Source organism: Barbus barbus, assembly GCF_936440315.1.
Source record: "Barbus barbus genome assembly, chromosome: 37".
In the NCBI taxonomy this organism is placed as follows: Eukaryota; Metazoa; Chordata; class Actinopteri; order Cypriniformes; family Cyprinidae; genus Barbus; species Barbus barbus.
Genome location: NC_136715.1, coordinates 4,444,279 through 4,468,502, shown reverse-complemented (window position 1 = coordinate 4,468,502; position 24,224 = coordinate 4,444,279). Strand labels below are relative to the sequence as shown.

The following is a 24,224-nucleotide window of genomic DNA, read 5'->3' as shown; positions in this document are numbered from 1 at the left end:
GGAGTTTCAGTATGGCAGTGAATGCTCTCAAAGATAAAGCTCCAAGAGCTCTATACGCAATCAAGAACAAATTCCAAAATATTGAAATACCGCTTCCAATTTGGTGTAAAATCTTTGATAGTGTGATTCAGCCCACAGCGCTGTATGGAAGTGAGGTTTGGGGTCCACTCAGTGTTCAGAGCGACACTAGATGGGACACACATCCAACGGAAGCCCTACACACAGAATTCTGCAAAATGATTCTAACATTACAAAGGAGAACACCCAATAATGCATGTAAGGCAGAATTAGGCCATTTCCCATTGATTATAAATATACAAAAAAGATCCCTCAAATTCTGGATGCATCTAAAATCAAGTCCCACAGAATCGCTACATTTTAAAGCACTACAAACCCAAGAACTGAACCCTGAAAAGAGTCTGGTTCTGATACTTACTAACCTGACTAACTCTACTAACACTAACCAGTCTCAGACCAGCACTGCTTCTCACCCAAACATCAAAATAAATCTAATTATCAAACAATCTAAAAATATATATCTGGAACATTGGGATCAAGAAACCAAAACACAAAGTAAATTACCACTCTATCGAACTATAAAATTAAAATATGAATTAGAAGAATATCCCCAGAGTGACAAAGACACAAAGCAGAGACAGATCCTGAGCAAGTACAGGCTCAGTGAGCACAGACTAGCCATCGAGACCGGCAGACACAGAAAGAGCTGGTTACCCAGAGAGCAAAGAGTGTGTGTTCACTGTGAGACAGGAGAGATCGAGACAGAGACACACTTCCTACTTCACTGTTACCAATTTAAATCAATCAGAGACATATACATCAACAAATTCACAAACATCATAAAGAACTTTACAGCCATGACTGAAGAGGAACAAATAGAGATAATACTAGGAGAGGGACAGACAGCAGCACTGGCTGCGAGATACATGTGGACGTGCCACAGCCTGAGAGACAGCAGGTGAACGTGTGTGTGTGTGTGTGTGTGTGTGCCACAGCCTGAGAGACAGCAGGTGAACGTGTGTAATATGTGTAATGTGTGTATTATGTCTGACCTCAGTGTGTTTCCCTAATGTCCAGCACAGTGACCCTCAGCCTGTGTGTGTTTATATGTTAAACACTGTGGTATGAAATGTTCACACAAGTTCTTATTTGTTACACTGTTTATTTAAGTTTATATTGTTATAATATTTTTATTCTATTATTTTGATATTTTCATTGTTATTATATTTCTCTATATATATTTTTTACAGTCATGCCAATAAAGCAATATTGAATTAGATGATAGATAGATAGATAGATAGATAGATAGATAGATAGATAGATAGATAGATAGATAGATAGATAGATAGATAGATAGATAGATAGATAGATACAGAATGGTAGACAGACAGACAGAATGATAGACAGACAGACAGACCAACAGAATGATAGAAAGAAGGAAAATGATAGATAGAACAACAGAATGATAGAAATAACAATAGAATAGATGGAAAGAAAGACAGATGTAGAATGATAAAATGGTAGATAGAATGAAGGGGCCATAGATAGAGTGATAGAATTATAGAAAGAACGGCAGAAAGAACTAGATATTACTAGATAGATACAGATCGATAGAATGGCAGGCTGATAGGAAGAACAATAGATGGCACAGTAGATAGAATTCTGTAATTGTTGAAGGAATGGACTTTATTGACTTGATATTAATGAAGAATCAGAACACCTTTACAAATATTACAATCAAACATTCATGTACACTGCAAACAAAGCAACACAACACGCTCAAGCTCAAGTGAATGGAGGATGTGAGATGAATGAAGAAATGTCATTCTGAACATGTGCTGTAAAGGTTGCAGGCAGACACAGTCTGTCCCAACCAGACCTCCTACAACAGTCAAATCAGACACCTTCTTTCCGAAGGTGAGGCTGGGTATTTTTAGACATGCATATGAAACACCCATATAGTTGAACAAAAGTCTGATTAGAAACATACAGGCGCAGTCGTTAAGTTCTCGACCACTCGCTTAAACAATAAAACAATTCATACACATCATGTGCATTTCAGTTATGCTGCCTCTGTCTAATAGGATATTCATTTTGAAAACTCATAACACCTTTGAGGGTGTTTTTCTCACCCTTTCGTCTGTACCTCCTGTGCACAGTCTTCATGTGTGTTTTTGTCCCATTTTCGCTGCAGCAGCAATTCAGACGTGCAATTCTAAAAACTGACCAACTTAAATTAAGCATAAATCTCTCCCTTGATGTGCAAAAAAGCAAAAGTCATTACTCAGCGTTTTCCATCTTGTACATCTGCGCATTCTGTATTTGTCACACAGTGCAATCAAGGTAACCTGTACATTTTTCCAGCGTGCATGTTTCTCTGGAATCGAAACCATGACTTGGCCATTGCTGATGCCATGCTTTACCAGGAATCATATCTAGCCACTTGTGATTTTCAGCCTTGTGATTCAACCTGGAATCTTCCTAAAGGCCATCATGAAGTTCATGCAAGAAACCACATGTTTGAGTTCTCACTTTCCAGTTGCCGGCACAGGAAAACTCAAGCTCAGTTCCTCCTTGGCCTCTTCCTGTGCGCTTATTCTTATTCTGACCTCTTGCGAGGGTGGATTTGACTCTTGCTGCGGTCTCCTGATGAGGGGAACACCTTCTTCGCAAACTCCTGCCTCTTCCTTTTTATCACCCGAGTTGGAGCCCAAAATCACCGTTCCAGGAGAGTAGATGTAGATGGACCCTATTACAGACAAATAATGATTAAGTCAATTGGCTTTTCTACTTAAAATAAAAAATGACCCCTATTAAAGCCTTAGGTATTCTTTTTTAAAGAAGTCTCTTATGCTTACCGAGGCTGCATTTATTTGACCAAAAATACAGTAAAAACAGTAACATTCTGAAATATTATTACAATTTCAAATAACTGGTTTGTATCTGAATATATTTAAAAATGTAATTTATTCCTGTGATGCAAAGCTGAATTTTCAGCATCATTACTCCAGTCTTCAGCATCACATGATCCTTCAGAAATCATCATAATATGTTGATTTGCTGCTTAATTATTTTGAGTTATCTTGAATTATTATTGGTGCTCAATTAATGGTTCCTATTATCATCAGTATTTTTGCTGCTTAATATTTTTGTATACTCCAGACTTTTAGTAGTGCATCACAGTTTCCACAAAAATATTAAGAATAAATCACATCCTATTGTGCATTGCAACATGCTCAATCTAGTATTATGGGAATCATTCTGGGATTACGTTCTCCATAAAGCATACAGCGTTCTTTCAAAACAAAGCACCATAATGTTACTGCTTGCCTTTTGAAATAGCTTTGAAGTGCAACTGTGAAGTCTTAAAATACCGTCTAGGCCTACAGACAGAGAGGAACCAAGAGCAAGGTTTATTTTTCCACCTATCTTCTTTCCTTGTTCAGTTAGCCATAGCTTACATTTATTATGGGCGTTTTTGTTATCGCGGATTACTGAGTTATTGTAATGATTTTTAGCAGGAAATGTAAAACAATCAAAAAAGCAACTATTTTGTAAAAAGGGGAACCTCCCCCCCCACCCCCCACAGAACAGGAAGTAAAAGTGGAAATTTAGACAATAGTGGACTCGAAGATAAAGTGCTCTGTAATTGTTCAGGAAACATGAGGTGTGTCTGTTCCAGAGGTTAAGTGAAGTTAACAGAAGTTCATCACACATCACATACACAATAAAAAACATTTAGAGTCCATGTATATAAAGGCAATTCAGAAAATTGTTTCCAAACATATTATAGTATGTTAGAAATGTATTGCTGAAAAACGTTAGAAAGACTGAATTATGTAGTACTGAATTAAGGCGTTAGACAGTTTACCATTTTTTTTTGTGTTCAGGATTTTTTTTGGGGGGGAAGGGCTATAATCACGTCTCGATGATGCACTAGATCCACTGAACTTGGCCCCTCCCCTAACACTAGAGTGCATTAGCATCAATGGTTCGCGAGTTTGCCATTAATTACTGCAGCCTACAGTTTGCTAGCTAGCTATGCCTTTGTCATGTATAAACACATATTACGTGTTGTGTGTAAATCTAATTGGGAGCAATCATTCAGGTTGTAGCGTTATTTGATAGTTGATATAGACGTAAGCTTTCCCACGAGTGGGCGTGGTTTCAGCACAGCCATTGGACACACCCCTAGCGTTTAAAATTTGTAAAACTTATTTTATTTACTTGTTGCCTTTTTTATCATTCAAATCTGGTTGGATGGTTAAATAACACATATTTAATAATATAATGCTTCACATGGACTTTAATTTCCAAAAGTGACTCGCCAGTTAAAACAAAAATAAATATTCTTTGAAAGCTATTTCAAAATGCCTCTCGTTTGTAAATTAATAGTTGCCCATAAATAAACAGCTAGTCATCCTTTACTCTTTTCACTACATCAAAAAAAGACAAAAGCAATGCAAGTGATGTTCTTACTCTGTATTTTTCAGAAGTGTGTAGAGTATCCAAAAACTGTGCTTGAGTAGTGGTTTTTTTATGCCAAATTTAACCAGTTACGTCAGTCAATCACAGTACTATAACGCTATCATTTTATCCAGCATCAACAAAAGCCATCTTTACACTGCAAAGGTGTAACAGCTGCATCTGACGTGGCATTTATGTTTATTTCCACATGTTGCTCATGTACACATATTTACACAAAAATTGCATAATGTAAATAGCCCATCATTTTTTTTAAAAGGAACCCATTAGAAGCAGCAATATCATGAAAAAAAGCATTATAGCTGATTATTGCTCTTGACATGGTAATAATGATCATTAATATCGATTAGAACTAATAGAAGGGGGAAAGCATGAAAGTTTATGAATTGCTTTTTACAGATTAGCCTAGACAATCAAGACTTCACCTTGGTTATTTAAGTAGCTATCACGGAAAACAGAGCAGTTGTTCAAACTGGGAATAGACTATATAAAGAAAGTGAGCAAAGAACACCAAAGCGGTCCCATGACTTCAGTCTGATGAGAGTTATGCACTTTTGCATTCTTTCCCAACTCCCATTATAATCACTGAAGCTGATGTCTACACTATAAAATATATTTCTTACTTACATAGCATGGGCCCTATGAAATATGTTTTATTTAATTTTATTTTTCAGTTTTTTCCATTTTAAAATTTTTCTGGATTCCATTTTTTCTAGACTCTGTTTCAATGGTTAAATGCAAATGTATTCATCAAAAAGCATGTCATGAAACTCACTATATTAAAACAGCAAATTATTAAAAGTTTAACAAAAATGTAATATTTAAGGCCCTATGAAATGTTTTTTTTTTTTTCCAAATTCAATTTATTATTATTATTATTATTTTTTACCAAATTCTGTTTTCCATTCATTTTCTGAATGTTATTTTAAAAGTCCCATTAAATAGTAATAATTAAAAGCATCTCTAATTAATTAATTTTATATATAAAATATTTAAATAAATAAATTAAAATAAATTTATGTTAGACAAATTCTGGTAAATATTCCTTTAAAAATATTATTCAAATAATAATTTTATTACTAGTAGTTTTAGTAGTATTTCTGTCATGGTTTCTTCACGTTAAACCAAACTTTTATTTTGATGGGCTTCTATGAAGACCTTTAGGTTTCTGTTTGTATATGGTGACAATAGTTTTACACAAAAGAAATGCTGATGAAATGAAATGTCTCTCAGAGCAGTTCTAGAGATTATGTTCACGTGTTCATGTACTCATATATTGAGGCGGCAGATGCTGAAAACACTGCCTGCGTCACGCGTGCTTCAGAATGTTTGTAGTAAACTAAACCGCGCATCTGTGCCATTTATTCAGAGAGACGCGCAGAACATGCAGGATTAATATTTAAATGGTATTTTTGCCACTTAATATTTAAAGATACTAGTCCATATCGCGTTTCGATTTTAAATATACTGACCTATTTTTCATATATCCATCAAATTTGTCCAATTTCGTGACATCCCACGTTATATGGTAAAATTACGTTTTTAGGACTGGATTTCATAATTCCGTTCACGTTTTCCACATTGCAGAAATCATAGGGCCATATATAGCCTATATTATGCAGTTCGTTGTTTAATGCTGATGAGAGAATTCGCGAATTCTCCACGGTGACGAATCAAAACACCTCTGATTGGACATATCATTCATAAACGCAACAGAAATGCGTGTGATTGGTTAGAATGCTCAAAACCACGTTTAAAAAGAAATCTGATGTAATGTACTACACTGTAAAACCGAACTAATTTCACTCAAATAATAATGAAAGTTCATTGGACTTAACTGAAGTTCTGTAAACTCAATGTCGTTGTAAAATTATTGCGTTTTATAGTTCCCAGCATACTGTGCATCAGAAAACAAGGAAAATACATGTAGAAATTAAGTGTTATTTTGCACAAGAGAGACACGAGTAAATACTTAAATGTTGTGTTATGTTAGGATATACTTAGGTTTCTGTTATGTTGGCTTTGTAGTGTTAACGTTGTGGTGAAGAGTCAAGCCTGTGGTTAGGTTGAGGATGGACAGCAAAACTTCAAGACTACACATACTGCATGCTTTTTGACTATTTACATGCAAGTGTTGTTGTGAGTCTTTTAGAGAACTACATTAATATGTGCCAGTGTGCTGTTGCTAACTAGTACTAAATGATAAAGATCTGAATGAATGTGCAGTGGATGGAAGCAAGTTGTATATAATTATCATTGTGATAAGTGGGATGGGATTATGGAAGCGAGGCTTGGCTTCCATTGCTCTCAACTCCACCCCACTTGTTATAAAAATTTAAGCTCTACTAACTTTAAAAAAATTGAGTTTGTTCGGCAATAAGCTTCCTCAAATGTTTTGAGTATTCTTAACTTATCAGGTTTGACAGTGTATAAATGAAATGTTGCAATCGACACTTTTTATTCATTTCACTTTAATCATGACAGCTGTAACAGATCTGCAGATCTACAACTGCTACGAAGTAGGCCTATTGTGAAATAAAATCGAACGATTAGGCTACATGTGCAGTCATTCACAGCACATGCAGGTGTTCAAATACTAGAGATTTTGTATCGCAGACCAACAGTAGAATTTGCAGATTTCGTTTCAGTTGACCACTTCATCCAACACTCATGAGAAACCGCTTCAGATGATTCAGTGAGTGCAGGAAACTGAACAAATCAACTGATTTGAAAACCAATTTAAAGCATTTTGGCCATTTGTTTGATCAAGACTTTGAACTGAATCGACTCAAAAGAGTGATTCATTCACGTACGAGGCATCGCTTAGAGCTCGGAATAAAGTGTTTCTTAACATGTATTGTATTATAATTAAGTAAAGAGAGGAACGCCTCCCTGAGTAGAGAAGTGCAGTATTATCGTTAGAAATGTACTGGAGTTAAAGTAAACGTACCCACCTTTAAATCTACTCTTAAAAGTACAAATTTTCTAAAGATTTACTCAAGTAAACATAGTAAATTCTCTTTGTTACTACCCACCTCTGGTATTTTTGTTGTGTTTTCCAGTGCAATACTAAAAAAAAAAAACCGTTAAACCAACATACATTTAATTGAGATGCAAAAATAAGTCTTATTTTGTGACAAAATTATCAAAACGAAGTGAGTTTTTTTTAAAACAAGGCACAATATATGCCAATAGGCCCATAAATAGAAACTTGATTCAAAATGAAATCATTTTCACATTAAATCTCATGTCAAGTAAATGTACCTTAGTTTAAGAATGTGCTGTGCTGGAAAACAAGACAAAAATACTGAGGAATAGTACCACTTTCTGCAGTGGCCATATGATTTATGAACTATAATCCAGAAGTCAACAGATCTGAGTGAGAAACTAAAATTAAATTCAAGAGCTGTAGTCGAAGGGAAGTCACAAAAAGCAATTTTATGGTTCAAGAACACTTGAAATATAGTACAAAAGTCGTACAGGCCCATATTTGTGATGCTTTTTTGACATCCTTTTCGTGTTTAATCATATCTGAATTTTTGTTCCTTTCAATTTTTGACAACGATTATGTACAGTAAGTTCAAATTAAAATGCTATACAATGCAAATTCAACATAAAGATGTTTACAGGACTCACCCACAGTATTGCTGACGTTCTCACCCTTCCCATTGTGCTCCATTGTGACCTGCTGCAGCCCCGTACTCTGACCTTTGACCTTTCTGCCATCACTGCCGAGGGGTATCTCAGTCTCCAAGGTGTGGGATTGGGAATTGGATGAACTTTGATGGTCACCTGCAGTTTGACTCCGGTGTTGATGATCTTCCTACAGGGACCATGAAACAAAATTAAAGGGGACTTATCATTTTAAAGGAATAGTCCACCCAAAAAAGAAAATTTGCGTACTCTCCCTTAGGCCACGATGTAGATGAGTTTGTTTCTTCATGGGATCAAATTTGGAGAAATCCAGCGAAGCTTTCAACACTTTTATTATATTTTATATAAATAATGCTCATTGTCAAAGTAATTCATTTGTGTCGGTATACTGGCACTAAAATAAGTAAAATAAATGAAACATAAATTCATAAAATCTATGATCTGTTTATTTGAACTCTGCCTCAGTCCTTAGACTGTTATTTCATGGTCAAAGTTCATTTTTGAGCTCAATATATAAATTAAGATTAAATAAACAATGCTAACACATTATAATGTAAAGGAAACAGCGCTGAGGTTCGCTTTGTTTGAACCAGATAGTGAAGCAGTCACGTAGATCACGTGGTTTTCTCAAAACGAATCAAGCTCCGATACAGTGCTTCAATGTGAAATGTGTTGTTTTTTTTATACAAGCTTCGAAGCTTCGGTGTTGAACGTAACATCACTAGTTTGGGGTTAAAAACGTGTTAATGATTGATTTGTTTCTTACAAACATGCAACCTTTCGCTTCACAAGAGACATTAACTGATGCACTGCAGTCACGTGGATTACTTGCAGATATTATTGTGTTGTTTTTTATCAGCTGTTTGGTCTCTCATTCTGACGGCACCCATTCACTGCAGAGGATCCATTGATAAGCAACTGATGTAATGCTATTTCAGAACGCTTCACTTCGCCATCACTACCCCAAACTGTTGCTTCCGGTTCTCCATCTATAAAATTGCTTACTACAGTAATAAAAATCTGAATTAGGTGAGAAATATGCAGAGATCAAGCACCGTTTACGAGCAAAAACAGTTCTAAAGAAATATGTCAATGGATTTCGGTGTGAGAGGGCAGCAAATAATTGACTTTTTCACTTGTTATTATCGATTATGAACTTATATTTTGACCAGAAATGACAGTTTGAAGTTAAAATACCTTATTGATCAAATTGTTTATTACAAACACACAGCTTTTGGCTTTACAAGAACTGCAGTTGTGTGGATTATTGTGATCAGCTGTTTGGACTCTCATTCTGACGGCACCCATTCACTGCAGAGCATCCACTGGTGAGCAAGTGATGCAATGCTACATTTCTCAAAATCTGTTCCCATCAAGAAACAAGCTCATCTACCACTTGGATGGCCTGAGGTAGAGTTTTAACACTTTAGATATATTATTGTGACATGCAATCAGAAAAGTACTTACATGTCCTCCTTCTAAACCTAAAATAAAAACAAGAAATAAGTCAAAAGGTTGCATATGTCAGACAGTATAAGCAGCTCATGTAGGTGCAACAGCGACTGTGTGAACTGTGCGTTCTCTGGTTTCTCTAGTTGTTATGGATGTGTTAAATGCATGTCATTCTGAAACACTGTGAATGTTTATGTTGAGTCTGACCTTATGGGAATTAAAACACATGAGAGACAATGCAATGCTCTTTACTGTAAGAAGCAATCTGGGTGAATTCCAAGGCCACTTATAGCCACTACACTGCACTTTAGACATGACAATACTGTACTGTGGATGAAAAGGAGATTCTTGGTTTTAGACAATTACTGCTGACAAACAGAGTGTCATTGCAGACTTGTGTTATTTGTGTTCATTTGTAGCCTGTAGCATGTAGCATTGTAGCTGAAGCATGCAAAAGATCCATTGCATTTTAGTCTTTATATCATACCAGCCACTTTTAAAAAGGTTTTCTTTGCCCCGTATTTCTTCAGCATACAGAATCCAACCATGAACAAGATTATCAACCATAAGATCAATAATAGCAGCCAATGGGACTGTCTTTCCTCTGATATGAGTGGTGCAGTGACCCCTGGTGATGACAAGAAGAAACGTATTAAATAACATATTACCAAAATACAAAAAAATACTACCATATTATAGAAATATTTTAATGTGATATTTGTGGATTAATTTATAATTTTTTTGGATGAAGGTAATTGTAATATTTCTACAATAGGCTTAATTTTATTAATGTAAAATTTATGTCCTTTATCAATATTATTTAAGTATCAATGAGATACTTAGCAACAGGCTGAAATATTATATACATATATATATATATATAGTTTCAGTATTAGTTCGCTATAATAACCCTGTATTTTTTATTTTTTTTTGGGTGATATATGGGATATTCTTTACAGGTTTCATGAAATAAATCTGGGTGTTATTTTTCTCACTTTAAGTTTCAAATACTTTATACACTCCTTTCCAAAAATGTATATTCAACACATCCCAACAGTGAATAGTGTCATGTGTTTATCAATACCTGTCCAGGGGATGGAAGTGTCAGTGATAGGAAATGTAGTAATGATATTTGTGGTAGTTGACAAGGATGGCATCACTGTGGTGACATTCACACACTCTCTGTCCTGTGTCGCTGTGCCCTCTTTGAGCATTATCATCCCCAACTGATTACAACTGTGGAAAAGAGCACAGAGATAATGCATGAGACAAGAGCAGGTCGGTCTTAATATTGCATGTTTGTAAGGCAGCACTGGTTTTATATTCCTCAGATGTTTGTTCTAAACCCTCTACTACATAATCTGCAAATAATTCAATCTTGGGTTGAACTTTCCCAGATGGGATGTTCAGAACTCAAAATAACCGTCAGAGCTGATATCACTGTCATTTGCATACTTACACATGATTACTTTTTGTTCTGTCATCTATTTGCATACTAAATTGTGATTGGGCTTATCTTCTCTCCATATATTTAAATACTTACAGCTGCTTGCACACTTCACAGTGGTTGTGTGTTGATTCTCGTACACAGAAAAAGAATTTGCACTGTAAACAGAAGTGACTAGCAGAAACCTCAAAGATAAAAATGTGTGAGAGATAAAGAAACTGAGTAAGAACGATGGAGAAAATAAAAAACAGCGTGAAACTTGGTGGTGTTGCTGTATGTGACCTCACAGGATTCTTGAATGTACTTGAATTCTTGAATGTACACTCTTAAAAATAAAGGTGCTTCACGATGCCATAGAAGAACCTTTTTGTCTGAATGGTTCCATAAAGAACCTTTAACATCTGAAGAACTTTTCTGTTTCACAAAAGGTTCTTTGTGGTGAAAGAAGGTTCTTCAGATTATAAAAAAGGTAAGGAAAAGATGGTTCTTTGTGCAACCAAAATTTTTTCTTCTATGGTCGCTTGAATAACCTTTTGAAGGACCATTATTTTTAAGAGTGTATTTAAGTCTCCTAAAATAGTAGTTACCACAATGCTAGCTTACTGAAAGTCAAAAGAGCCAACCAAGTCTGTATGATATTCTGGCCTCGTTTTGGAAGCGGACTGAAGTTAAGTCATCAAGTCGAGGGGATCAAGGGGACTCGGGAGGCCATGGCGGGTCAGGGGACTCGGGAGGCCATGGCGGATCTGGGTACTCGGGAGGCCATGGCCGGACAGGGGACTCCGGAGACCATGGCCGGACAGGGGACTCGGGAGGCCATGGCGGGTCAGGGGCCTCGGGAGGCCATGGCGGATCTGGGTACTCGGGAGGCCATGGCCGGACAGGGGACTCCGGAGGCCATGGCGGGTCAGGGGCCTCGGGAGGCCATGGCGGGACTGGAGACTCGGGGGGCCATGGCCTTATTTTTTAGGGTTCTGTGGCCTTGGGCCTCAGCCCGGCCACACAGGCCATGACCCTATAACTCCCCCCCAAAATTTTATTGGGGAAGTTCCCCCCTGGGAGTCACTGAAGAAAGGGCTCTATTGGGAGCGGGCTCTGTGGGGCGCTCTTGCAGCGCGGACTCTGGGGGGCGCTCTTGCAGTGCAGAGCTGGACGGAACCAGCGGAGACGCAGGAGGGCACGTGCGAGGAGCCGGCACTGGAGGGCACGTGCGAAGAGCCGGCACTGTAGGGTGCTCTTGAAGCGCAGAAACTTGGGGGCGCTCTTGAGGAGCTGAGCTGGACGGGACCAGTGGAGACGCAGGAGAGCTGGACGGGACCAGCGGAGATGCAGGAGAGCACCTGCGAGGAGCAGGCACAGGAGGGCGCTTTTGAAGCGCGGATTCGCGGGGGCGCTCTGGAAGCGCGGGATCGGGGGGGCGCTCTGGAAGCGCGGGATCGGGGGGGCGCTCTGGAAGCGCGGGATCGGGGGGGCGCTCTGGAAGCACGAATTGCAGAGGGCTCGGGGAAGCCGCGGACGGCGGCGGGCTGGCTCGGGCCCGGACGCTTCCCAGACACCGGTAAATCCCCTCTCTCCAGCTCAGGCCGGTAGTGTCTGGGAGGTCCACGGGACGGTGGTAATTGGCCCCGAGCCAGAACAGCTTGTTGAGAGTTGCATCATTCCACGCCGTCGCAGAGGCGATCTTACAAAACTCCTCCGCATACTCAAAAAACGGATGATCCCCCCGGATCAGGGCGGCGAAGCGGGAGGCGGCGTCCATGCCGCGGCGGAAAAACAGGAAAAACAAAAAACTTTCTAAAACACGGAAAACAAAAAACGTGGGACGCCGCTTACGCAGTCTTCGGTCCGGTATTCTGTCAGAGCCCACTCTGGAGCAGGGAAACGCGGAGGCAAGGAACTTCACAAACTTCAGAACTTTATTGATAATACTGGGATCACAGGAGACATGGAGATGACGAGTCGAGATGACGATAATACCGAACACAAGGGCTGTATCCGAAATCGCCCCCTATACCCTCAAATAGTGCACTATTTGAGGGGACGGCCATTTTAAGTGGTGTTCGAAACCTTAGTGGATGCACTCATTCAATCCCACAATGCAACCCAAAAACGAGTGTACAATCGATGTACACTCAAGGCTAGAGAATCCCCAGAATACACTGTGAGAGTCGCGCGCCGAGTCAATTCCCGCGTCTCACCAGAAGATGGCGCCCGCAGCTGAATCATCCATTCATTGATTTTAGAAGCGCTCGTCCACTGCGTAATACAGTGGAATACAACAAAGGTACAAAATTAATTGTCAATCGACTATTAGGGTTTATACATAATTTCCGTGACAGAGTTCAAGATAAATCCTTCAATCTTACTACTGGAGCTGCCCGTTTCAAATGATTATTTAACAGGAAGCAAACTATGCAAAAGCGGCAGTTCTTCCGGTGCATTCAGTGTCCGAATTCACTCACTCGTTTTCATTCACTCCTTCAAGTGAACTATATGAGTGGACTAATGTAGGGAATAGTGAATGAGGGTATAGGGGGCGATTTCGGATACAGCCAAGGAAATCACAGAGGAAGAACAGAAACAGGTGCGGAGAAATTAAACAGGACTAGGGACTAATTAAGTACTAATGACAGGTAACGAGGACAGGAACAGGAAGACCAAATATAGACACGAGAGGAGGGGGAAACAAGACACAGGACTGACAGTGCCTTTATCGTTATAGTAGTGGTGTGGACTCTGCTATTCTTTAATATTGAGAATGATTTTTAGAACTATATCGTTATCTTTATAGTTATCGTCCTTGGTGTGAACGGGCCTTTACAATGCAGAGTGCCCCCCCCCCCCCCTTTTCTTAGAATTAGATTTGTGAGATAAAAGTTGCAAATACCTTTTTTTTTTTTATTATTCCATGAAAATGGGCTTCCATATGTTTTTAAGGTATCACTGCAGACTTAAAAACAGTAGCATATAGACTGAATGAATATTACTCACTTTTTATGAGGCTTGCAGGCTTCCAGAGAGGCGTTGCTGGAGAATGTGCCCTTCCCACAGGGAACACATGGTTCATGGCAGTGTGTGCCATAATTGTTTCCTCTCGTACAGTAAAAACCTGGTTTACAGAAGCACGATCTATTGCTTTCCTGAGTGCATGGAGTAACTTCCAACTCATTTCTACCCTCTGTTTCCACCCAAATACACAAAGACATAGAGAGCCATCAATGAACAAAAAAATCTACAAAAACATCTTATCTACTGCTTATTAAATTATTAATAACAACTTTACATTTGATTTATACATTTCTCACTACGCTATAGGGGCTGTTCACACAAAACACTTTTTTTTTCATTCCACTACACAGTTTTTCTACATAAACACATGCTAGATGTAAAAAATAGCATTTTTGCGTTCCATTGCACAGGTTTTTATGAAAGCCTATTTCTGCCACAGAATTGAAAAATATAATTGCGTAACACAATTCTATTTGTTTATATCTTGCATCTTTCACATGTAAAAATGTCCTAATTGTGAATTATTAACTTAAAATTTTGAGAGAAAGCATCACAATTATCTTTTTTTTTGCATCCTAGGCATTGCAGATGGATGTGTTTGACCGTTGCGCTCGCGTTTTAAATCTTTTGCAAGACACGGTACTCTAAAAATGCAGCACTCAAATAAAAATAAGTTCCCGTTTTAAAATCGCATCTCTAGAACGTCTTTTCACGTCGCTGTTGAAAGTTGACATTTCAACTTGAGCACCATGTTTTTAGAGCGTTTGTCGTCTTAAAAAGACACAAAAGCAATGGTCAAACATGTCTCTCTAGTGCATTTACATAGTAAACAATTGAGAAGTACCGCAATGGAATGGAAAAATGTGACCACGTTTTACCCGACATTTTGCGATTTAAAACGTTATGTTGCTAGAGGTGCATGCTTTTAAAATTGAATGCTTCATTTATTGTTTTTTTTAAAGGTGTAAGATGCAAATGTAATGGTCAAACACATCTGTGCATGGAAAAACAATAGAAAAGGAGCAGAGTGAAGTGAAAAAAACATGTCCTGTGTAAACAACCACCAAGAGGTCAACATGAAACTGACTCTATATACTTTTTTAATACACATTCCCGGTCTTGTTGTGCACGATTCATTTATTTTTACATGTTTTACATCACATGAAAAGGCATATTCAATGAAGAGAAACTGGGTTGATTTTATCCAGTGCAAATTAATTGGATGATTCACATTTCCCTCCTAAAATCCTTAGTGACATCAGCTGAAAAATAATCTTATTTCAGAGGCGATTTGCCAAAAAATAATGAAGACAAGCTTTTATTTCTATGTCATAATGTGCACAGATGAATCACGCACAGTAAGAGCAGGAATGCGTATGAAGCAAGTAATAAGAAGAACAACATAACTTCAAAACCATCCTGTTTCATTTTCAAAGCTCACTAGTGCTCAAATGCTGGGAAATGTCGTGCTACTACTAACCAGAACACTCTTGAGTACAGCGTACACATCTCCTGATTCCCTGTCTAGAGTTCTGGTAACATCCGTTATAACCTACATGTGAGACAGAATGCAAAAAATAGACATCAAACGTAATCTCTTAACTTCATGTGGCACAACTCTAGCTGTGCAAGAGTAAAAGTACTTGCAGCATGATTATAGGAGTTTTGAATTGACTGGTGTCTGATTTCTAAGTACACACATTTTGAAACTTGCGGGAAAATCATTTAGTTAAAGACAGAGTAAAAACTCCCTATAGTCAATTTGTGAGTCAAAGCTTTATTCTAACAGAGGGTGCAATCATTTGGTCAGTAAGGGACATGGGTAGATGATCTGCTGCTTGTAAATGCCAGTTAGGTTTTAACTAAGACAGACTGACTGTGTTTAATGAACTCATCTTTTAATTTTTACCTACACGTTGGCCGGCAGCACTGTTTTAAGTTTCACATGCAAGTTTAAGTGTTGCACACCTCACCACAAATGCTCCAAATGATTTGCTAAGGTGCTTGGAATGGTTGCTAGGTGGTTACCAGAGTCCTCCTCCAAGACTTTTAAGGATTCATTTGTCTAGTAATGTTTACATTCAAATACACCACAAGTGTAGTATTAGAGAGATGCAATACAAAATTACATGAAACTAAATGAATGATTGAGGAACTAACCATAGCTTCTATTATGGGTCATACTTAATGCTTAGTTTTCTTTAGACATTACCCACAACGTAATGGTTACGAAGCAATGAGGTAATCATTTCTGGTGAAACACCCTCGGAGACTTCAACTACAGAGTTTGCAGAGTTCAGTGGCTACTTAGTCTATAACGCATAAATACATTTAAAGATGGGTTAAAACATAAGAAGGAACCAAAATGAGAAGGAACCAAAAATTAACCCCCCCCCCCCCCCCCCCCCCCATAAGATCCAGCTGTTTAAATTCCATTTCAGCCTTCAAAGACTTTATATATAGATGATTATATTATCATTTTCCACAGCTTTTTTTATTTCTCAAATTTTAAGCGAATGAGCTAAAGATGAGTCACTGAATACTATTGAAATAGTAGGACAGTGGGTTGTACTTCAGAAATACATTGTGTGTGTGTGACATGGAGGAAATGGAAGTGGTAAAAACTTACCAATAACCTTGACGTGTAGAATTGTAAAAATCTGTAAAACAACAGTTGAAATTTTAGTATGAATGCCTTTTCCAATCTGAGAAGTAAAAGTTCAATAAACACTCTCTTTGATTGGTTCTAGCTGTCTAAATCTGAGACCTCTGGCTTGTTTTCTTCTCTTGGGACGGAGTTGGCCAATGGCTCTTTCATCGCTATGTTTTGGTCAGTTTTTGGATTGCAGAATCAGTTGAAAAACAAGTAGGTAAGTTTAACCCAAAATGAACTCCAAGGTAATAACATGAGCTTTTGAAAAGTGCATTAACTTAAAGGGTGTGCATTTTACTAAGGATTGTACATACAATCCCTACATTGCATTCCTATTTATATTCTGTATATACTCTGCTCAATACTGTATATAGCAATTCCACTGTATATTCTGTAAATAAAACACTATATTCTTGCACTTCTGGTTAGATGCTAACTGCATTTCATTAGCTCTGTACTTGTACTCTGCATAATGACAATAAAGTTGAATCTAATCTAATCTAAAGAGTCATTTACTGGCAAGAACTATTATTAAGAAATGTTTGTTTTGGAGGTTCGCCAATCTGTTAGACATCCTTGTTACAGATGCTTTTAAAACTAAAATCCATCATCAGATCAAAGCAAGGGAGTTAAAGATGAGTCAAAGATTGATTTGATCAAAACAGGCATTCTGGGTTACCCAATCGCTGAGTAAAAACAGCTACCGTCCTGTTGTTTTCAACACTAAGGTCAAGGAAAAGTGCCGCTGAGGGACAATCTGAATGTTTTCTCTGCGTTGCTTAATAGCACAACAGGAGGAATGACAAATTCACGTATGCACGTAATCAGTTTTTTGTGCCTGAGAACAAACAGATAAGGCACAGGTCACAAAATGGAAATTTCTCAAAGCAAAAAACACCCACAGAAAAATTCTTATCAACTTTGCTTTTGTGACCTAGTCACTACACAGAAAACCACACAAAATGTACAGAAGCTGTGAAAAGTGAGCCAGGTTACAAACAGACACATCTGCATCGGGGATCCCTTCACATTAAACAATGCCCATTCTGTTAGGATTGACCTTAACTGATGGGTTTTGAGAAATCTTTTTAAAGTTGGTCATGTTTTGATTAAACTGAGGGCAGAAATGATTACTAGTAATTGCCATGCTCTGTAGTCCTCTCACTAAATTGGAATTTCTTTAGTGACTAAATTCTGAAGCAAAAAGGCTCAAGCCTCAAAGGGTCAGTGTGCTGAAACCAAGAAACCGCTTTTTCACTGAATATTACTTACATATATTCATTATACGTGAAATGGAACTGATAAACACAAAAACAGCACGAAACTGTCTCAAAACCTAATGATAAAATCTCTTTTAAGAACACGTTCCTTCCCCTTGGCAAGAGCAATTTAGACTTGAAATGCTTTTTGAGGGAAAATTACAGGTTCTTCCGATTGTTTTCTGAAAAGCTACACAATTATAGACTCCTTGTGGACCAAGCTGTCGAATGTTTTTGACACTAATTGGAACCTTTATTTTGAAGCGCACACACTTACAGAGTTACAATTAATTCGACAATAATAAAAGTCCCTTTGTAAGACATCCGTGATAAGTTAATATTAAAGAAAAACGACTAGTCGAAAATAGGAATAAAAGTCACACTCACCAAATAATAGAGCAAAATAAAAGTGTTTCTTGTTGAGGTAGATGGTGTCATGATTTACAGCAGACGCTGAGTGCTGTCATTCTGTTTGGTCCCTTTATATTTAAACGTGTGGGAGTGAGGAGGTGCCAGAACTAACCTAAACTTATCTATGACTGATCAACAAATATAAAAAGCCACACGTCTATAGTAAGTGTACATTTACAAAACCTGTGACAAATGCTTTTCATTATGAGCATTCCTTACCTTTACACATTTAAAAGCATTAATAACTTTAAATTAGGTTTAAGAACCTGTAATGTGCATTTAAGCCTTCCAAAATGTGCATTTATATACACATTTAGTTCAATCTGTGAACACATTGTATTTACAACTTGTATGTAGTATTGTGTCTGGCTTCACATTAAGAACTTACATTCATTTTTATTGCTCAGTTAACATTAAGAGACTCACTGTTTAAGCCAGATGATGCTTTTCTGATCTTTTTTAGCCTACAGAAGAAAAAAATATTCAATTTCACTTATATCAAATTTGACATTTTATGTTCAAGCTCACAAAACAAGCAAACATTTCCATTAGTTTTCAGAAGTCAACAATTCACACAAAATTATTCATGTTTTCCATTATTACAAAATCAAACAAAAAAGCACTCATTTCAGTAAATCCAGAAAATCTCCAGGATGCAGTTTGAATGTAACTTTTGCAATCAGTCAAGAGGGTAGGAGCGGCCGTGGGGTTCTGGCCTCTTTGGGTCTGAATGCTGAAAGCGATATCGTGGCAAACAAACTACATTTTGAAGATGGTCAGAATGTGGGTGTCTCGACGCATTGGGCAAGGATGAATCCTAAAAAATATGAATTTAAATGAAAAGTTACCATAAATACAGAGCTGACACAAATCATCCATAGAAACCAACAACTATGAACATCTGAATGACATAAATGTTATAACTAATCTACAAATGAAACGCTTCCAGGTCTTGATTTTCTTCTACGCTATCATGTGCAGACATATGTAATATTAGAAGACTGCAATGAAACAAACATTACAGATTTGACACACAAACTTTCCATGACAGCTGAAAGACAAACATCTCAAGTTTACGTTCTGTTTTTGTACATTTATTTTTTTAATCATCTCTCTTCCCCTTTTGGGCCTTGTTTCCCCTGTTTAGTTCATTCTTTTTGTTGTGGTAGTTTCTAATTATTCTTTTGTTTGTCTGCTAGTGCTAGGTTGCTGTTTATTCCTCCTGTGTTCCATCTGTGTCTTTGTCATCACCTGTTCTGTTTGGCGTATTTAAACCCTCTGTTAGTTTCAGTCTGCTCTTCTGTCAGCGGAACAAGGAGGATCTAATTGCAGAAGTGTTTCTTAATCTAAAATCTAAATATCAAACCCGTAGAGATGTTGAGGTAAAAAATAAACATGCAGCAATAGATGAGAACACAAAGAACTGAAACGGAGGGTTTTCATTTCAGCTGTTGGGGTTTCAAAGGAAAATGCTCAGATTTCTCAATAAAATTTGATTTTTTTTTTTGTATCAGGGTTTCCAGGGAAACTACATTTTCAGATTATCTGATATCGGATTTGAATAACACCCTGATACCTGATTTAAAACCACTTTAGCCACATTAGCAGTAATAAAATACATATTATATACTCTACAGATTTCATCAGAAGTGATATTGAAATGCCATCAGTAATTAACAAACTGACAACTATAAATATGTAGGAGGGGCAATGGGCAACAATGATAATATAAGGTCTCACCAGTTCATGGTCAAACCAGGATGAGGCTGACCCTCCCATAGCCGCTGGTTTTGCCATGGAGCCCCGCAGATCCAGACTGCTCATCTGAGAGCCAGAGTTCAGGGTGGGATTGGACCATCCGGACAAACAGTGCTGCAGAATTCATATTTGCTCGTTTAAGGTTTTGAGAATGACATTAACAAAGCTGTCACACTCATTATTAGTCAATGCGATAATCTTAAAAGTCAAATATCACCAAAATAATTGGTCTGCTCTATATATTCCACTCCAGAAATCAGTGTTAATGCTGATTTGACTATATGAAACTCACTGAGGGCAAACCCAGGCTGTCAGAGGGATCAAAACTGCAGCGGCGATGGGCTTTGTATTTGTACGCTGGCTGCAGAGTTGAGCGGGGAATACTGACCCTGAAACAAATGCATAGAGATGACACAGATACTCAAAAATGAAAATATTGGAACTGCAATCTTCTGACCTGTAATGTCTATAGATCCTCTGAACTATTTTATATTGGACTGGCATGGCACTGTCTAAAATAAACATTTTGCTTGAAACAACAAACTACATGAATACAAAAATTAAATCATCTATTTTTCTCTCATGCTCACAGAGGCTGCATTTATTTGAACAAAAACACTAATATTGTGAATTATTCATTGTTTTTTACTTGAATATGTTTTGAAATGTAATTTATTCCTGTGATCCTGTGATCATTACACCAGTCTTCAGTGTCACATGATCCTTCCGAAATCATTCTAACATGCACCCCCTCCCCCCCAACTTCTGAAAGGTAATGTATGAATAAGTGGGCACTAACAAAACTTGACATATGCACCTGATTAAAGCAGGCTCTTTTTCAGTATGAGGGTGTTCAGATTTGGGCATCTTGCACACTGGACAGGAGGCCTGTGCATCCAGCGGAGCCGCAAACAGCCGACTGTTTATTCTGTAGCAGAATGTGCCTGTGGACCAAAGTCAAAGGGAAAATGAAGAGAGTTATCTGGTACACTCATGACTAAAAAAGCATGTCAAAGCAATATCACGCCAACCCAAATCTGCAGATCTCTTACACTGATGCGTATCTGCAGGTGTCTGCGGCTCTCCATTGCCAAGTGTAGAAGATGCAAGATCAGCAACAGATGGAAATCTGTGGGAAAAAAAGAAAACGGCTTTTGACATCCTGTGGAATTAAGCATAAGATTTGTGAGATATAACAGATTTAAGAAACAGACTCCCATGTGTTCACCACAGTTAAGGGACATCAAAAGCAAGAATGAAGGTAACCTTCACTGCTTTATACGAGAACTCATTATCTACCAGGTTTTATTGTGTAACAAATGACAAAAGAAAGAGACTGACCCTGATAACAAGCTGTGGATGCACTCGTCTCGATTGGCCTGACGGAAGCTGCGGATATCGCTGAAGAACTGCTCCGAACGATCTTCAAGAGAGCTTTCAGCGTCCAGTAGGCCTAAAGAGAAATCAAACGGTAACCTTCAGGTTTCCAAAAAAGCACCTGTATGGAAACTGTGGTGTATTCCATTTATGCAAAATAAAATGGGAAAAATCTTCCTTTTTTTTTTTTGCATTATTCAAACAGCCCACCTGCTATCCAATCATAGCCCAGTAAAGGCTGTATGTTCCTCTCTGTTATTGCATCCATCTCTAGTCCAGCATTCGTTGAGCTGTCAGTCTCTCTCTGCAGTCCCAAGAAAAAAAAACACACACATCTGTTACTCTTGAAATGAAAACACTATGGCTAAACAGTAGCAGTTGGGGATTTCTTTCTGAGTAGGTGCTTTTTCACTTCTTATAAACCATCAGATCTCCAAATCATTATAAAACATCAGATCTCCACTAGATTTTGTGCACTTTGTTTCTTTACTGTATACTGGTTACTTGGCGCCATCTAGCAAATATGACTCAAGCTGACTAAAAGTCAATTCACACCGCACAGACAAACAGCAACAAACATGTTTACACCTGTCGGCATCTGCTGGCATTGGTCGGAGTTTGTTTTCACTATTAGTGTTTGTCAGTGTGGTGTGTTTTTGCCTCAACAGACGAATAGCCTCCATCAGCTGACTAACAGTCGAGTGCATCGATGTTCAAGTTCACACACCTGGTCACAGGGGGTGCGAGCCGCAGATTTGGGCAGCATCAGTCTCACAGATCTGCTCTGTCCCGTCCAGCGACTGTTTGCTGCGTCTTCCAGTAGTGTGCTGTAGGTGCTCAGTTCTGAGCTTTGGCTGGGTTTGGGTTTAAGGTGGTCCGGTGTGGGGTCTTCACAATCTCTAGGATGCTGTTCGTCTGAAGACACAAAGCAAGTATTATTGGTTCAACAAATACAATCATGTCAGTGTTTCATATATTAACAAGTCAACTGATAGAAAATCAACACAGTTTATCAAAGATGAAAAGTTCAAGAGCTTTAAATTGTTTTGTTTTTTCTGCAGTTTTTTGACTGAAAGTGTTTAATGATATATTCTGACCGGGTTTCTCTGCTGTTTTTGGTGTCGACACGCGGCGGCCGCGCTCCGGACCCCGAGCTGTGATACTGTCCTCCTTCTCCGGACACGAGAGTGCCAGCTGACGCAGTTTGTGGGTTTGTTTCTCGAGGTTCTCCAGTAAATATTTGTTCTGCTTTCTCAGAGCGTCGATCTGCGTCAACTCAGCCATTCCGTCGCCATAGCAACGAGTTAAACCCCGGCACGCGGATCAAACTAAACACACAATACCTATGTTTACGCCTTACATCTTTGGTAGCTAAATATTGGTTTATTTAAGCATGTTGTGAAAATTATGAAAAAAAAATGAAAGAACAATAGACGGCAAACTTCCGCAACGAGAGTAAAACTGTCAAAATTTCAAACAGAAAACTCTGATTGGCTCCGGACATTTCCCACAATGCATCTGTGTGATGACCGCTGGGTCTGTTTAAAGGGACAAGCACCTCTTTCTATCTATCTATCTATCTATCTATCTATCTATCTATCTATCTATCTATCTATCTATCTATCTATCTATCTATCTATCTATCTATCTATCTATCTATCTATCTATCTATCTATCTATCAAAAGTTAAGATTTTGAATGTTTTTTTTTTTTATGGAATCTCTTGTGCTTTATTTATTATATCTAAATAATAACATTCTACTATATCTATAATTATTTATTTATTATATCTTATAAAGCTTCATTCATTTGATCCAAAATACAGAAAAAAATATTGCGATTTCCAATATTCATTTCCTATTTAATATACTTTAAAATGTAATTTATTCCTGTGATGCAGCGCTGAATGTTCAGCATCATTACTCCAGTCTTTATGTCACATGATCCTTCAGAAATCATTATAATATGCTGATTTATCATCAGTGTTGATACTGTTGTGCTGCTTAATATTTTTTTGGAACCTGTGATACTTTTTTCTTTGATTCTTTGATGAATAAGAAGTTTAAAAAAGAACAGCATCAAAACAGAAATATTTTCCAACAATATAAGTCTTTACTATCACTTTTTATCCATTTAACACATCCTTGCTGAATAAAAGTATTAATTTCTTTTAAAAAAAGAAAGAAAAAGAAACAATTACTGACCCCAAACTTTTGAATTTTAACAAAAAATTTCTATTTTTGAAAAATATATATATATTTTTTTTCTTTTTTACTTTTTATTTATTAAAGAATCCTGAAAAAGTCGCTATCACAGGTCCCAAAATAGCACAACTGTTTCCAACATAAATCAGCAAATTAGAATACATTTATGAAATTTACTGAAAAATTAAATTTCATTTGACCATGAAATTTTCTTATTTGCACGTCGCTTTGGACAAAAGCATCTGCTAAATGACAAAAGTAAAAGTAAGTAAGTAAAGTAAATTTTGCAGGAAGGAAGGATTTCTAATAATGTTGAAAATTCAGCAGGAAAACAACACTTTTTAAAATCTATTCAAATAGAAAATAGTTATTTCTAATTGTCATTTTGTTTTCAAATTGTACATTTTTACTGTATTTTTAAGCACGTAACTCTAGGCTTGGTGAGTATAAAAATCTTCACACACACACACAACGAAATATTATGATTTAAAACATCC

At 37.6% G+C, this 24,224-nt stretch overlaps 1 protein-coding gene across 1 annotated transcript; it reads right to left on the bottom strand.

The window, feature by feature from the left end:
* Positions 1-1,682: 1,682 nt before the first annotated feature.
* Positions 1,683-22,954, bottom strand: LOC306856831 (uncharacterized protein). The gene is made up of 16 exons (XM_079396318.1): positions 22,621-22,954; positions 22,251-22,438; positions 21,734-21,827; positions 21,488-21,599; positions 21,199-21,275; positions 20,964-21,090; positions 20,439-20,535; positions 20,129-20,260; positions 16,695-16,725; positions 15,546-15,617; positions 14,048-14,234; positions 10,694-10,845; positions 10,097-10,237; positions 9,625-9,641; positions 8,140-8,326; positions 1,683-2,767 (listed from the first exon to the last, which is right to left on the bottom strand). The coding sequence occupies exons 1-16, from the start codon at positions 22,805-22,807 to the stop codon at positions 2,547-2,549; spliced, it is 2,022 nt and encodes a 673-aa protein (XP_079252444.1). The 5' UTR covers positions 22,808-22,954; the 3' UTR covers positions 1,683-2,546.
* Between the last annotated feature and the right edge of the window lie 1,270 nt (positions 22,955-24,224).